The following is an 18,190-nucleotide window of genomic DNA, read 5'->3' on the forward strand; positions in this document are numbered from 1 at the left end:
ACCATTCAGCTCCACAGAATGGTACAGCCTAGGCTCCTTGGGGGATACACTGGGAGCATTGAGACTCCCTGCGTGATGTTAATAGTGGGGTGTTTTGACTGAACGCATTACTGACAAGACAGGGCATGCATGTTACTGAAAATATGGAGATACAGTCTTAGTGGCAAGAGATTACATTACTCCCATATAACTGTGATGTACTCTGTAATTGTAATACCAGATATCATGGAATTGACCGCTATATGTGCACTCAGAGACCTGCGGTAACGTTACTGTTTTGTACATTTGTATTTTCTTTCGGTTTTGTTAAATGAAAAAGTCAATAAAATATGTTTTAAAAAAAAAAAAAAGTCGCACGTGTACAAGTATTTTTACGCAAAAAAAATCTACTACGCAGCTTGATAATGCTCCTTTATCTCCTCTTTAGTTGCTAATAGATATGTTCTTCTGTTTTAAATTATGATATTGATCATTTTTGAGGCATCCCTCTTGGGGCCTTACAGTTGTCGCAGACCCGCTTGAATCTCTGGTTGCAACTCTCTGGAAGTTCCTACGCTGATGGGATTTTGTTCTCTACCAAACTGACTCATTAGCTTAACTGATGCTTTTGATGACTCCTCCTTATGGTTTTTTTCTTTGTGGTTTATATGCATATATTCCATTTGTTCAAAACTCTAATAACATTTTTTGAAAAGAGAAATTGGAACCAATTTGGTTAACCAAAACAGTTAGGTATGCAATACATGATAAGTGGAAAGCATTCAGACTACTGAAACAAGAAGGTAGTGGGGAGGGGTTAAAAAAATTACTAGGAGAAGAATAAACTCTGTAAAAAAAGAAATAAAATTTGAAAAAAATTGCAACAGAGAGAACGATTGCCATAGAAAGTAAATAAAACCCCCAACTATTCTTCACCTACATAAATAATAAGAAGCTTATAGGGGAACGATACATGGTACAGAACATTGTATCCCCTTTCTACAGGATCCCGTGGATAGGGCATAAGTGGGTCCAACCGCTGGAACCCCCAATGATCTCCTGCCCGACACCCCGGCCCTCTCCATGCACGGATTGACCTCCGCTTCATGTATGGATAGCTGTCAACCACAGTGCAAAACTTTGGCTGATGTGCACCCTCCATGTATCTCTATGGGAGAGCCGGAGAAACACGAACGCTATATCTCCGACTTTCCCATAGAGATACATGGAGGGGCGTGTCAGCCACAACTTTGTGCCATGGTCGACAGAAATGTATGGGAAAACTAAAATTTAGCAGCTTGGATGGTTTGCTTTTTACGCAGTGCACTTTATGATACAAATTATGCATTATCTTTATTCTTAAGGTCAATGCAATTAAAACAATACCCAATTCATATAGTTTTTTTATTATTATACTGCTAACTCTTGTAATGCTAACTTTTGTTTAACAAAATTGATATGAATGAAATTGTCCTTTTCTGACCCCTATAACTTGTTTTAGTTTTCCATATACATGAAATGTGTGGGTACTCACCATCTTTGATGAGACTTTTTGATGTGATGAAAAATCTGTATTTTTGGTGTTTGGTATTTTTTTACATTGATGACATTTACTGTGCAGGATCAAACACATATTTTAATAGTTTGGGCATTTATGCACAGGGTGATACCAAATATGTTGTTTTTTTTTTTGTTAAAAGGCAGTGAGTTGGCGGTAGGAGGCCGGGGACCCTCCTCCGCCATTTTAGCTCACAGAACCACTTTAATCATATTGCAGAGGTTCGTGAGCTCCACTAATCCACCGGTAACTCTTATTTTTAATTTAGAGGCCGTGATCGGCATTTATCATGGTGTCTAAAGGGTCAAATTACTACAACGGCGGGATTGCCGCTGCCCATCATCAGCAGTGAGTTGCTGGTTACTGATGGTAGCCCACACTCACTGCTCTGAAACGAGCGCAGCTCCTGCAATCGCCTCAAAGTCACTTATGTATTCAGGGCATACAGGTATTCGCTTGGTCCTTAAAGAGGCACTCCGGCCCTAAGACATCTTATCCCCTATCCAAAGGATAGGGGATAAGATGTTTGATCGTGGGAGTCCTGCAGCTGGGGATCCCCGCACTGGAGGCTCAGAGTCTGAAGCCTCACAACCACGGGGCCGGAGTATCGTGACGTAATGACTCCGCCCCCGTGTGATGCCCCACCTCGCCCCCTCGATGCAAGTCTATGGGAAGGGGCGGGATGGCCGTCAGGCCCCCTTCCATAGACTTGCATTGAGGGGGCGGGGCGGGACATCACCCGCGTGGCGGGGCGTGATGTCACATGGGGGGGCGGAGTTTTGATGTCATGTTACTTCGGCCCCGTGGTCGTGAGGCTTCAGACTCGGAGCCTCCAGCGCTGCATGGAGCACACACAGGTGGGTGCTGCCTGAGAGATTGCGGGGGTCCCCAGTGGCAGGACCCCCGTGATCAGACATCTTATCCCCTATCCTTTGGATACAGGATAAGATGTCTTAGGGCTGGAGTCCCCCTTTAAGTTCCGTGACACAACTTGTTGTTATGTTGTTAATGGGTTAAAGTACACAGATTGTTTGTTTTATTATGTGTTAAAGGGGTATTCAGGCACTAAGACATCTTATCCCTGATCGTGGGGGTCCCGCCGCTGGGGACCCCTGCAATCTTTCATGCACCATCCCGCTATCATCAGCTTTCGGAGCAAACATCGCTACGTGTCTGATGAATCATGATCCCCGTGTGACATCACACTCCACCCCCTCAATGCAAGCCTATGGGAGGGGCCTGGTGGCTGCCATGCCCCCTCCAATAGGCTTGCATTGAGGGGGCAGAGCATGACGTCATATGGGGACGGAGCCGTGACATCACGATACTCCGGCCCCGTGATCATGATTCATCAGACCCGGAGCGATGTTCGCTCCGAAAGCTGATGATAGCGGGATGCTGCATGAAAGATTGCGGGGTCCTTAGTGGCGGGACCCCCGCGAGCAGGCATCTTATCCCCTATCCTTTGGATAGGGGATAAGATAACTTAGGGCCGGAGTACCCCTTTGAAGAAAATAGCCCAGTGTTTCTCAAGACCATTTCTCAAGTACTCCAAACAGGTCATGTTTTCAGGATTTCCGTAGTCTTTCCCAGGTGATATATTTATGGTCAGTGCATCAGGCATTACCACAAGTGTTCCCTAAATTTGATTGCCTAAAATTATGACCTATTGGGGGTATTGAGGACTACATTGGGGTAACACAGCAATAGCCTATATACTGTGAACTTGCATATTACTAACTATATTAGCATTATTAAATTCATATCACTTTATATACTGACGTTTTCATTCCAGGATCTTCATAACTTAGATCTACTTATTGGAATAGCTTCTGGCGGTGTAGCTGTGTACAGAAAACAAATTTGCACCAGCTTCTATCCATGGTAAATACATACAGATGTTTCCATAAACTTGTATATATTTTATAAAGGAAATCTGCTGTTTTATCTTGAACATGGAATTCATATTTTGCCATCGGCTTAGATGTGGCCTGTACACTTTTATAATCTGTGCAACTTACTATATCTAATTATATAACAAAGTCACAAAACCATATGGACCAATCTTATTCTTTATTAAAATATTAGTCCTGAATAAAACAGGAAACAATTCTCTTACTTAAACTTTAGCTTCTACCAGGCCCTGTATATGCTGAATAGGTGGTCCGCTGAGCATCACTAATGTGAGCAACAGCAAGCCGGCGAAGTTTACTTTGGATGAGATAAGTAATGTTCTACTGACTAGCGGCAGTGCTAGTGACTGCTGGTGACTGGTTTCATTGGTGTTGTTTTTGATTACTAGATGACCTAGATCAGATATAATGTTTCATACCTGTAGTGAGTTGAACAACATTTTCCCTAAAATATTTTTAATTGTAAGTTTATTTAATCTTCTGTAACAGTTGAAACTATTTAGATTTCTAGGCGGGATGTGTGACATTTCCAATCCACAACTTTTAGGTTTCACATGAATTTTCACTACGTTTTTCCAAATTCCCCAAATTTACTGCTTAGAAATTTAGTAAGCTGGTTGACAGATTATTTAGGTATTAAGTGGCAGCTATACAATTTTATTTCCTCAGAAACTAATATTAGAGTCATCCAAAGTAGATGTTGCCCTTCTGCTTCCATATTCACCAGATTATCTGGGTCACAACGATTTGCATACCTTCAAGTTTCTTTTGAATCCAGCTGATCCATGAACGCCATCTATTAACAATTTATGACATTTGAAATTGTGTATATGACAATGATCAATGTAGGTGTGTGTCATGTAACAATATACAGATGTGATTTGTTATAAAAATACTTAGTCAGAATAAGTCATTAAAGGGGTACTCCGCTGAAAACATCTTATCTCCTAGGGATAAGATGTTAGATCGCGGCGGTCCCGCCGCTGGGCACTCCCCCGATCTTTGCTGCGGCACCTCTGACATTTGGTGCACAGGGTGAACTCCGCTCCGTGCCCGATGACTTTAGATGCCAGCCATCCCTCTATTCACATATATGGGAGTAGGCGTGAAGGCTGTGTACTAGCCGTCACGCCCCTCCCATAGACATAAATGAAGGGTGCGTGGCATGATCTCATGAAAGCTGCAAGCTTCCGTGTTCCGGACACCACCGCTGCCGGCCCGGAGATCAATGGGATCCACATCGGCGGGACCCTTGCAGTCTAACATCTTATCCCCTATCTTTTGCATAGGGGATAAGGTGTTTGCAGTGGAGTATCCCGTTAAAAAAACATTTTATACATTGTTTGTCTTTCCATTTATTTACCAAAAATTACTGAATATGATTATAGATGTATCATATTGGATTTTCCTTTTTTTAAGGGTAAACATTTTGAAAATATCTTTCAAAAGAAAAAAGTTTTTCATACAGCAACGTTCGAAACATGTAAGTGACGCTATTTTTCTCATGTAAGCAGGGTAGAAATTTACAAATGTTGCTCAGTGTTGCCCACACAGTCATTCCTATTACTGTCATGTTGTACTCTCTTTTCTGAATGCAGTTCTATGAAAGGATGGCCTCAGTGGCTGGATCAGAATAGGTATGAACAGCCAGTCCCCAACCATCTGATTGATACAAAATAATAATATAAAAAAAAAATCTGCTCCTAGACTTATTCCATACTTCTCCATGGGATTTCTGTGTTACTTTAAGAAACCTATGTTGATATAGTATCATAACATATTTACCTTCATTGTCCCTGGGAAAGTTATTTGTATAGACTTTGGGATCTCTTTAATTTTGTTACCACCATATAAGTTTTCACTTAAAAGTGGGATTCCAGTATCTTTATCTCTTTTTTTTTTATATATATACTTTTGTTGGAGGCATGCAAGAAAATGTTAATATGCCATACTCCTCTATTCTATTCTCTTGCAACTCATGTTCCAGCGACTTCTGACCCCCTGCTTGTCAATACTTGTGGCTGTTTTGAAGATCTGACGTCTCAGCAAAACCTGCCCGCTCAACCAATCACAGACAAAGGAGGGACATCACTGTAGCCAGTGATGAGCTTAGTGGGCAGGTAATTCTGAGAAGACTTGTCTTGGTAATAGCAACAATCAATGACGTGCAGGGACTGGAAGGCACTGGAACGGGAACTTCAGGGGTCTGGAGCAGTGGAGTATTTATTCCTTATGGGGAAAAATATATAAAAATGTTAGATAAATTTAAACAACTTTTATTAAATAAACATAACAAATTTATAAATGACATATACATATTTGATAGTCTTGATACCACTCAGAAACAGACTTCTTTACATTCTAACTACAAGTAATATGTATCCCTAAGTGGTCAGTATAAAAACTACAGCTCTTTCTGCATAAAACAAGATGTTATACAGCTTCATTATCATCCCAGAATGGCAAAAGATAAATTCCGCTTGCCGAACCCCCGATTCCGGCGATCACCGGAAGTCACGTCACAAAGCCGATCACATGACCGGATCACATGATGCGGCTCTCGGGAGACCACGGTATCGGAGGTCATGTGACCGGCTTCGTGACTTGGCTTCCGGGGATCGCTGGAAGTGGGGGTTCGACAAGTGCGACCTCTCGGGGGGCCACGCCATGTGATCCGATCATGTTACCAGTCCCGTAGCATGGCTTCCAGGGGGTCGCTGGAGGTGGATGTGCGGAATGCATGCCAGAAAACTTTACACTAAGGTGAGGGGAGTTGTTTTAATTAGTTTTAATGTCATTGGACATTGGGGCATAAATACCCTGCCCTACTGGGAGGTCGCGTTGGGGTGGTGTCGCTCCGGTGTCCCTCTGCCTCTCCACAAGTGCTGGTATGGTGTAGTATTGTGTTTATGTGACTTTGCAACAATTGTTATTATACTACTAGTTGATTACACCTATCCACGCCATAATTATTTCGGTGTTACTATTTATGTATATAGGCAGTGATTGTGACATCTGAGTGGCACCTGCTTTGTTTTATCTCCCTTGGGTGGAATTCTTAAATTTTTTATGTAATATGTACTAATAAAATTATATATTTTGTGATAATATAATTCAAATGGCTCCATTCTTTTTTTTTATTTTTTTTTGTGTGGTTTGATACGCATTTGGGAGGTCATATAGCAATCTTCATTGGGAGGGTATGTATAACATAAACACTGTGTATTGATAATTGAGTGGTACTTACCTAGATACCCTATATCTGAAATATATTGTTTCATGACTTTTTTGATTATTTGAAATGTACTCATTGTCTAAAATATCCTTTTGCAGAATGAATGTAGAGATCAGATAATAGCCTTCAATATGCTTAACTACCGTGCATGTAAAAACCTTTGGAAATCGTGTGTGGAACATCATACATTTTTTCAGACAAAAAGATCACTACCCCATGAAAAGAAGCTGGTGTGTAACTACTGGACCATGGGTCCGATTAACAATGCCAAGTGAGTAAAATTTTTCTATCAATATTGCCACTATCTCATGTACCACTACACTTACAGTAGATCCAATATCTCAGTGTATGGTGTACAGTGTATAGTTATAAAGACCTAAAAACTTCACAGCAAAAGTCAGATCCCTCCACAAAAAAAAACTACTTACAATTAAAGGAGATCTGTAGTGCTCTGAACTTTATAAGTTTTAGATAGTGGGGGGATCTGAGCGCTGGGGCCCCCAGCGATCTTCTGTACGGGGCCGCGGCAATGTACAGGAAAAGTGGCGTTCTGTCCCCGCATGACGCGGCAGCCATCACGCCCCTCCATCTCCATGGGATTCATAGAGGGGCGTGCCGGCTGCCGCGTTATGCGGGGACGGAGCGCCCCCTTTCCTGTACATTGCCGTGGCCCCGTACAGGAGATCGCTGGGGGCCCCAGCGCTCGGACCCCCGTTATCTAAAACGTATCCCCTATCCTTCGGATAGGGGATAAAGTTCAGAGCACTATAGATCTCCTTTTTTGGAAACCTGTCATCAGCTGCATGCTGCCCGAACTACGAGCAGCATGAAACTGGGACAGGCTCCTTCATTACAGACATCTAGGATTTGTTCTGAAATACTGCACTGTTTCAGAGGAATCCTAGTTTGCAAATGGCTGGAAACAGGGCGTTAAAGTGGTGCTCCGCCTTAGACATCTTATCCCCTATCCTTTTGATAGGGGATAAGATGTCTGATCGCGGTGGTCCCGCTGTCATCAGTGCACAGAGAAAAGTTTGCTTCTTGCGTGATGGCTCACGATACATGAGTATCGTGATGTCACGACTCCGCCCACTTGTGACATCACGCTCCACCCTATAGGAGGGTGTGTGATGGTCGTCACACTCCTTCCCATAGGCTTGCTTTGCTATATCATGAGTCATCACGCACGAAGCAAACTTAGCTCCGTGCAATGATGACTCGGGGGCTGCAGGAGAGATTGCTGGGGTCTGCAGGAGCAGGACCCCCGCATTCAGACACCGTATCCCCTATCCTCTGGATAGGGGATAAGATGTCTAGAGCAGAGTACCACTTTAAGTCATGAGGCTGGTCCCTGCTGGTCTTTCCCCACGCTGTAAGGCTTAATTCATAGATCTCTGCTTGTCTGTGTATTAAGATAGATCTATGAATAAAGCCCAATGTAAAACCTCTTCAAAAATTGTCTGTCACCAAGATGCTTCTTTTTGTGTATTTGGATTGTCATTATAGAATTTTGAGATACATATATATTTTGCTCAATGTGATAGTGATTTCCTTCTGGTGACTTACTCCTGAAATGTTTCTATGTACAGTATCTTAAGTGACTGATGGTAAATTTTCCTGAAGTGTTCCACCCAAGTTCAGCCCTCCTCAAATTTAGGAGCTGATTCACAATTTAGGATCTGATTGCCGACTCTGTCACCTGACATCCTGTGCTGTATCTGGTGGATCAGCGCCCTCATTCCAACTTCATCCTTTAGACTTATTCAGACAAAAGTTGACCCATATAAAGGCTAGGTTCACACCACACTTATGCCATACGTAACATGTATCCATTGGCATCCTGCCAAGAACGAGTAGCTGAGTACAGTGATCCCTCAAGTTACAATGGCTTCAACATAAAATTGTTTCAACATACAATAGTCTTTTCTGGATCATTGTAACTTGAAACCAGACGCAACATACAATGCTACAAACAGTCCAGATCTGCAAAACGTGTCAATGGCTGGAAGAACCAAATGGAATGTGCATTCACTGGTATAACACCTGTATTACTGAAGTGCATGCACTGACTGGCTGTCTGGTAGCGCCCCCTACAGTACACGGTGATACTACATGTTCTGTACTACTCTTTACCTGTGCCACAGTTAGCTGCTCTTTTGAACAGCAGATGAGGATGGTCCCATGTTACTTTTTTTTTAGGACATTGCGTGTAATGTACAGGACCCTGAAAATGCTCCTGTCCTCTACATAGACAGTGATTTACAGCTTCCAGCAGCTCTTTCTTACTTTTATATGTAAGGACTTGCTTTCTCTATATTAGTTATCTACTTATTTTTCTTTAATCCTCACTTTTTCCTGTTTTGGATGACATTTTGGTGGCTTCAGAACCAATTACCAGGTTTCCATAGAATTATGGTCTCAACATACAATGGTTTCAACATACAATGGTCGCCCTGGAACCAATTCATATTGTAACTTGAGGGACCACTGTATACTGTGTCATACATCAGAGGGCCCCATTCATTTTAATGGCGGAATACATAGGGTCACTTTCGAATGATACACACTGATGTCTGCCATTATCGGAGAGTGTCCTGCTGCTAATAGCAGCTGGTACTTACTCGGCTTGAAGTGAGCGCAGTAGACACACCACAAGTTTTTCTATTTTTATTTGGCATAGAGCAGGATGAGAGCTGGAATACTATTTGGTCACTATGGACATTTTCTCCAATTATTCCTTATTGTTATGTCTTCTCAATGTTTGGCTGTAAGGCTGGGTTCAAACTTTTAGAGCCTATTCATAATACAGAATCTCAGAAATTCTGCGCGGACATTCTGTGTGCAGACTACAGAACCAGTCGGAAATATGCTGTCTCCCTTGAAGGCAATGCATTTCCTAGAGAATTCCACCGGTAGAATGAATATGCTAGTTTTTTCAGCGGCAGCTGTAATTAGAATTTTCGCTGCAGAATTTTTCACTGCAGAAATTCTGCAGTGTGCACAGGCAGCAGTATCCCATTGAAAACAATGGGAGACTGCTGCACCAAAATGTCCGATAGGAGGTTCTCCGCTTGGAAATTCTCTAGTGTGCATGGGCCCTTAATGTGCATTAGGTTCATATGTTGACATTCTGGAAGAAAGGTATGCTGATGTATAAACCCACACCCAGAAGTACAGAAGGCTGTGTTTTTGAGCTTTGCAAAAGAAAAATATACCTTTGGAAATGGACTGGAGGTAGTCAGTTGGTAGTAGACCAGTGGATTTTATTAGGTCAATTGAACTGAATAGGCTTGGCACAGGTACATAACTGTTTAAAAGTATGCCTTTCTGCCTGTATGGTAATGTATACCCTAAGCACTTTAATAGCATGATCATAACCTAATCAACATTATTTGTGGTTCCAATACGATAGATAGATAGATAGATAGATAGATATACAATAAAATAAACATATATACACAAAAACAATATATCTTTATTTCTCATAAGATCTGCCAGCAGTCAGCTTTGCAGAAAAGTTATGGGTGGTATGGTACTGAATACAGATTTAAGGAGATCCGTGTCTGTGGAGCACCTTGAAACCAAAAGCCTTCCTTCTCGTTCTCCTCCTATTACACCAAATTGGTAAGTAATAGCTATTCACAGTAATCTTGTTTTTTTTTCCATACTTACAAAGTATTTTGTAAAAGTCTCTCACAGCATGTAACAGGAAACACAAGCATGTGTTACCTACTCCCTTTTAAAAACTGGAACATTATTGATCAATTTCAACAACTGTTCAAAGGACCAGGGGATATTCTTTACTTGTAGAGGAAAGAGGAGACAATTCCAGATATCAATATAAAAAAGTTAGAGCCCTATTACATTGGGTGATTATCAACCAAACAGGTGGAAATTGCCCTGTGTAATAAAGCTAGTGAACAGCCAATGAATGAACAAACATTCCTTAATCCGGCTGACCGGGTTATTGTGACCCATCAAAAAATCATTTCTCGTCGATTGCACATTTTCCTGTGTAAAAGAGCATGTGCGGCTGATGAGAAATAACAACTGGACTTGTTAACAGCGAGCATTAGGCCGTCTAATAGGGTCCTTAGAGTGTTTACATTTTGAATGCCTAACTCCAAGAGATCGTATTGGCTGTTAGTATGACTGCACTTCAAAAGCACTAGACATGTATGTATCTCATGAATAATGTCAGTAAAAGACACCATTGATATTGTAAAATATGTTAAAAAGGTTATTTTTTGGGACTTGATAGCCGATCCTAAGGATCGACTGATGGCACCCCCGTCCCCGTCCCCCCCCCCCCCCCCCCCCGCCAATCGGCTGTATGAATAAAAGGGGACTTGTTAGCATCTGTGCTGGTGTTACAATTTTCTTCAAGTGTGGCTGGTTGTCAGGGATGTTAAGAGCTGGACCCTCACTGATCTAATATTGATGGCCTATCATATGGAAAGGCCGTAAATTTCTAAGTCCCACCAATAAAAGTATCTTACTGCCACCTTGGATCAATTTTTGAGGCAAACTCTTGAGGCAAAATTGGCTACAATTGGACAGAGGATTTTATTTTTCCTTCCACTAGATAAAAAGGCTATGTCTGAAAAGGGTTCTTCAACTTAAAGGGGTACTCCGCCAGAAAACATCTTATACCCTATCCAAAAGATAGGGGATAATATGTCTAATCGCGGGGTCCCGCCGCCACACCCCCTATATTCATGTCTGTGGGAGGAGGCATGATGGCTACATACAGTGGGGATCAAAAGTTTGGGCACCCCAGGTAATAATTTGTATTAATGTGCATAAAGAAGCCAAAGGAAAGATGGAAAAAGGCATCAAATAATAGATTAGACATTCTTATATGTCAACAAAAGTTAGATTTTATTTCCATCATTTACACTTTCAAAATAACAGAAAACAAAAAAGTGGCGTCTGCAAAAGTTTGGGCACCCTGCAGAGTTAATATCTTGTACTGCCCCCTTTGGCAAGTATCACAACTTGTAAACGCTTTTTGTAGCCAGCCAAGAGTCTTTCAATTCTTGTTTGAGATATCTTTGCCCATTCTTCCTTACAAAAGTCTTCCAGTTCTTTGAGATTTTTGGGCTGTCTGTCACGCACTGTTCTTTTAAGGTCTATCCATAGATTTTCAATTATGTTGAGGTCAGGAGATTGTGAAGGTCATTGCAAAACCTTCAGTTAATGCCTCTTGATGTAATCCCCGGGGATTTCGAGGTGTGTTTAGGATCATTATCCATTTGTAGAAGCCATCCTCTCTTTAACTTCAGCTTTTTCACAGATGGCATCAAGTTAGCATCCAAAATTTGCTGAAATTTTATTGAATCCATTTTTCCTTCTACTCGTGAGATGTTCCCTGTGCCACTGGCTGCAATACAACCCCAAAACATGATTGATCCACCCCCATGCTTAACAGTTGGACAGAGGTTCTTTTCATTAAATTCTGTTCCCCTTCTTCTCCAAACGTACCTTTGCTTATTCCAGCCAAAAAGTAAAATTTTAACCTCATCGGTCCACAGAACTTGTTTCCAAAAATGCATCAGGCTTGTCTATATGTTCATTTGGAAAGTTCAAACGCTGATTTTTGTGGTGAGGACGTAGAAGAGGTTTTCTTCTGATGACTCTTCCATGAAGACCAAATTTGTACAAGTATCTCTTTATAGTGTACCACAACTCCAGTGTCTGCCAGATCTTTCTGGAGGGATTGTGCAGTCAAACGTGGGTTTTGAATTGTTTTTCTCACAATCCTTCGAGCTGTTCTGTCTGATATTTTTCTTGGTCTTCCAGATCTTCCAGATCTTGCTTTAAAGGAAAACTGTCAGATATTGTCTATCGCACTATCCACACAGGCGGGGCTTCTGTAGCTAACAGGCACTGATGTCAGTGCCCGGGATGAATATTCATAAGCAGCACTGATGTCAGTGCCAGTTAGCTGCAGAAGCCTCCCCGTGCCAGTTACAGCAAGATATACACGTAGAATAAAACTACAATTGCGGGCAAACGGCCGGGCAGATCCGGGTAAGGTAGGGCTCGTTTTAATCAGCGTCTCCCGCACTATCCACCAGTAGTGTGGATAGTGCAGGAGAAAATATCTGACAGTTTTCCTTTAACTTCCACTGTTCCTGATGACTGCCATTTCTTAATTACATTCCGAAAAGAGGATATTGACATCTGAAAACGTTTTGCTCTCTTCTTATAGCCTTCTCCAGCTTTGTGAGCGTCAACTATTTTCAGTTTCAGATTTCTAGACAACTGCTTAGAAGAACCCATGGTGCTGATTGTTGGGGCAAGGTCAGATGAGTCTGGGCATTTAAAATCTTTGAGATTGACATCACCTGGTTTTCCCAGATGATGATTGAGAACAATCCATGACACTGGCAGGTCTCAGCTTTGCAAAGGGGGCAGTGCATGCTATAAATTCTGCAGGGTGCCCAAACTTTTGCAGACGCCATTTTTTTGTTTTCTGTTATTTTGAAAGTGTAAATTATGGATATAAAATCAAACTTTTGTTGACATATTATAAGAATGTCTAATCTGTAATTTGATGCCTTTTAGAGATTTTTCCATCTTTCCTTGGCTTCTTTATGCACATTAATACAAATTTTTACCTGGGGTGCCCAAACTTTTGATCCCCATTGTACTAGCCGCCACGCCCCCTCCCATAGACATGAATGAGGGTGGCGTGGCATGACATCACGAACACTGAAGCTCCAATCCTTTGTGTTTCTGACACCGCCGCTGACGGCCCGAAGATCGCGGGGGTCCCCAGCGGCGGGACCCTTGTGATCAGACATCTTCTCCCCTAATCTTTGGATAGAGGATAAGATGTTTTCCGGTTGAGTACCCCTTTAAATACCTTTGTTGCTAAAATTATTCTCATTGTTTCCTTTAATAGTTTTATTATCTTTATAATTCTGTAGGATTTTTAATAAAGGATATGTTCACACCTGAGTTGTATCTTCTTCCTGTCAAAATTACAGACACTAAGGAGTTCTGCCTTAGTGTCCGTCATTTTGAATGGAAGAAGATACAACTCAGGTGTGAACACATCGTTTATTAGCAATCCTACAGAATTATGAAGACTTTAAAATGTCCCATTATAAGTTTATGAGTTCCATCAATAGTGTACTTTAATCTACATATCCTCTGTTTGTTTTCCTGCTCTTACGATGAAACAGAAAAATAAAATTGGCTACGCAGATGTGAGCTTAGCTAAGCTTGGCCATGCTTAGTCAGTAGAACATGTTATGTTACTTAGTAATTCACACATCTTTCTTTTACAAGACCACACAGGGCTTTTTAATGACTGCAGGCTTAAGTATTGATGTGCAGAGCGATACAGCCTGACTACTGATTAACGTGCAGCCTAGAATCCTGAAATTATGTCTGCTCTGTTAGGATCTCATTGGGCCATTCAATACCACTAAATACCATTTGTCAACTAAAGACTGTTCAGTGGTTATCTCCCTTTTAATCAGTTGTTTTGAAGTGGATGATAAAATAAGACAAAAGGAACTAAAGAAAAGTATGTATTTCTTCTTTACAGATTACATTTTTGAGCACATTCCAGACTACTGCTTGCTTAGCAAGGCAGTTTATAAGATGAAGCTGTCTGTAAAGTTCTAGAAGTTTACTTTCTTTCAAGAATTCTAATATGCTGCATATTCTTAATTAATACATTGAATAGAAAGAAATAAAGTCTAGTACAGAATATATAACATATTCAACTGGTTCACCATGAGTCCAACAGTATCCTGAAGTCTGATCTACACAGAAGAAATAACTAAGGTGCCATGTTTTTGTGGTCTCCATTGCAGCCTTTGACCCCATTTTAGGACCACAGTTTATGTCCTGTCTGACCTGGAACGGTGGGTGGATGAGATGTGCCCTGTGACATTGGCTAAAAGGATATCGTGTCAGATTGCTTCCAGCCAACAAAGAAACGTTGTCAATATTTTTGATACCCTATATGTAGTAACTGTTCCCGGTCTCTCTTAGCCCAACTTTTTGTCAACATGTGATCATTCCCAAATTTGTTTACATCTTGTTAGCACTCCATGGAAAAGTTCCATCTCTTTTCTTGTGCACAGAGTTACTTAAAGGGGTTGTTTACCAAAAATTATATTCTCCCCTATCCACAGAATAGGGGGGGAAGTATCTGATCGTAGGCAGTCTGACCATTAGGACCTCCCATCATCTTCTGAATGGTACCCCAGCTGTGAGAGAGAGCGCAAACTATAGATGGCACACCCTCCATTAATTTTTGTGAAAGCACCGATGATGCCCAAGTGCTGTACTATTGTGTTGTGTTTTGTGTTGTGACTGCAGCTGGGGCATACTTATTTAGTGAACGCTGTGTGGTCAATATCAGCCAGCAGGATCTACCTCCCTTAATTAAATATGCACTCCGCACAGAACCCAGAATACTGTATTATGTTGTCCCTCCCATTTGACACAGATGCAAGACAGTCAGAGAGCATATAGAGCCCTATATCTCCGGAACAGGGGAGGGATAACATACTACAAACAGGTATAATATCACCACCCCTTCAGCTTTATTTTTTTTTTCTTAATAGAGTGACTACTGGTCCTCTTTAAGCGAATCTATGTTTGTAAGTACAGAGTTCAGGGCCGTGTGAATTGTGATCACTTATGAGAACTTGCACAATTTCATTTTCTAAGTAATGTGATCATGCTAAAAGTATCTGCAAGGGTAAAATACCATGAACAGTTAGTTGTCTGGAACTTTTGAACTGTAAAGTTCCAGCTTGTTGCGTCATGCCCAGGGCTGCCCAAAGGCATTGCGGCCACTCCGCCCCCTCCCATAGAAATAAATGTAGAGGGCGTGGCATGACGTCACGTCCCCGTCTCGGAAGCCCAGAGTTTCCAAAACTGCAGAAGCAGCTACGCATAGAATGCGGGCTGCTGCAAGGTTATCGCTGGGGGTCCAAGCGGCGGGCCTATTCAATAGGGGATAAGATGTTTTTGCCCAGAATACCCCTTTAATCCTACTTATATGTATTGGAATGTAGATCTGTGTGGCATTCAGCGTTTGCTTTGCATTTTCAGATCTATAATCACTAGTTGAGTTCTGTAGTTAGATGAAATGCCACCATAAATTGCTTGTTGACATTTCTTATTGATTGTATCTTCTGACTGATTCTCTTTAAATATGTGTTTGTTAATTGCTTGTCTTTTTATTGTGGGGCTTTTCTTTAGGCGGAGTCCTAGATTACGCCATGTCATTAGGAAGCCACAGCATTCATCCGCTGACAATCTAGTCAATGAAATGACCTATGTGACAGAGACGGAAGATGTGTTCTACACTTATAAAGGCTCGCCAACTTCAAAAGATAGTGATTCAGATTTTTTTCAGAACCAGAGTCCGCAGAGGTATGTGAAGCTTGTACTTTCTGCTGTTTAGACCATTTTTGCTGAAGTTTTATTTATACATGGACAATTATATATAATATTTTTTAGATCTCTCTTGAGATTTTAAGTAACAATATAACATTAAATGTTTTGCTGCAGTTCCACTAATACAGGATCAGGCCTTAAAACAGCAGTTTTCACATAGTTGGATACTTTATATTATCTGTTAAAAACAAGGATATGATATACAATTTACTCAGATTTTCCTTTGCTGTAGAACATGTTAAAGACACTAGAAGGAGCTGTGGCATTGTACAGTACATTAAAAAATACAATTAATAAAGTAATATACTGGCATAAGGGCCTATTTTAGATACTGAGGCAACACAGGGAATAGGAATTTAGGTTGTCGCATTGCTGTGGTAACCCAAATAACTTGCTTTAGTTTTGACCTAGCCTCTAGACTTGCTCAGCATTAATATAGCTCAAAATATATTTAACATTTAAGCAGCTAACACCATCATTTAACTGTAATCTATACCTAAAAGGCTTTCTAACCAGAAAATTAAATACATGATGCTATTTTAATGGGGTTGTCCAGGGATTTTTTTAAACTAATGTTCCCAGCCTGCCTAATAAAACCAATAAAAACCTTTAACTTACCTCCTTTGCTCCCTTGTAGCCTCTGGTATCAGGGCGCCACACCTGTCACCGGCCTCCACTGGACTTCACTTCCATGGAGCCGGCTGGATGTCACAGCCCAGCTCAGCCAATCACAGGCTGCAATGGTGTCCCACCTAAGCCAGTGATTGGATAGCACCACTGTCAGCTTTCCCTGGATGCAGACGCTAGGATCTGCAGCTCCAGAGAAAGCAGCATCACTGCCCACAGACAGAGCATCCTGATACCTGAGGCTGCAAGGGTGCAAGTAAGGTGAGTTAAAGGTTTTATTGCTGGGCACATCAATTAAAAAAAAAAAAAATCACTAGACAATCCTTTTACTGCTAAAAACTTTATATTCCTCCAGTATGTTTGTAAAGCTCACATCACCTCAGATATGTCATACTTACTGGTTTATAATAATAATTTAGTTCCTGAATAACAATTTAATAACCTAAGTTACTAAAGACATTTTTTCTAAGATTTATAAACTCTACCTTCCAAAATAATAAAGATGAGTTTACAACACATACCTTTTCTTAGAATATGTTATGCTTGTTGCTTAATAAAGTACAAAGTCCATAATTATCTGGAGGCATGGTACATATTGGCCAAGATATATCAATCTGTCTGAGACAAAAATGTTTTTGATGTTTTTTCTCAGTAGATAGCTACACTTTTATTTTGCCAAAGCAATTGAAAAAATAAAAGCTGAGCTGTGATTGATTGCTGTGGGCAAAGCAGACACATTTTTTCTCTTGGACAGACCTATTAATCTTGGCCATTGTGTTTTTAAGATATAATACAGAATATGATAGCAATTTTTGTAGGAATTACATATTTTGCTATTTTGTGAAGTGTTTTAAATATGTGAATATTTTTATGTAGAGCCCATGGCCATGGTAAATCCACAAGCACAGAACCATACAGCATCACAGTACATGTCTGATATGTGTTAAGCCTGTCAGGCTGTATTTGTGCGAGGGGCTGGAACATTCCACTCATGAACTACGAGGCGGGGGAAATATAGGTGTTGCGGGTGGGGGGGTAGGTCTATATAACGCCCTCTGCTCTTAGGTCCCTAACCTAACACTGGTGTAACACCGGGCAGCGACCACTGCCTCCAAAACACCATGCCCACAGGGAGAATGACCCAGGGGCCAGGCAGCCCCACAGACAAAGCATCACAGAAACAATGGCCGCCACAGAGAACCACACCAGTGTGAACACTCACCATGTGCTCCCTACCAAAGGGCTGGGAGAATGTAAGGAGGAAACCCTTATGCAGTCTAGGGACGTTAGGGACCCACCACTTACAGGTGGCCGTGACGTGGCTGGTGGGTGTGCACTTCATGATCATAAAGTACACTGATGACCTGTTAGTTTAATAAATATTGCTGAGAAGCATTAGATCATTGCGCATGTTGTGGATGTGCGACCATGTCTGTTTTCTCAATT

The 18,190-nt window shown here is 41.3% G+C and overlaps 1 protein-coding gene across 15 annotated transcripts in view; it reads left to right on the forward strand.

Moving 5' to 3' along the window:
- The window catches only part of PTPN3 (protein tyrosine phosphatase non-receptor type 3), a 258,163-nt gene that overhangs the window by 176,613 nt on the left and 63,360 nt on the right, over positions 1 to 18,190 (forward strand). For all 15 annotated transcript variants that reach the window (XM_056520787.1, XM_056520780.1, XM_056520786.1 and 12 more), the window contains 5 exons: positions 3,333 to 3,421; positions 4,870 to 4,933; positions 6,784 to 6,956; positions 10,175 to 10,309; positions 15,920 to 16,093. In XM_056520787.1, the coding sequence (XP_056376762.1) occupies positions 3,333 to 3,421; positions 4,870 to 4,933; positions 6,784 to 6,956; positions 10,175 to 10,309; positions 15,920 to 16,093 (635 nt within the window). The remainder of the gene's footprint in view (positions 1 to 3,332; positions 3,422 to 4,869; positions 4,934 to 6,783; positions 6,957 to 10,174; positions 10,310 to 15,919; positions 16,094 to 18,190) is intronic.

This window comes from Hyla sarda, chromosome 5, assembly GCF_029499605.1.
Source record: "Hyla sarda isolate aHylSar1 chromosome 5, aHylSar1.hap1, whole genome shotgun sequence".
NCBI lineage: Eukaryota > Metazoa > Chordata > Amphibia > Anura > Hylidae > Hyla > Hyla sarda.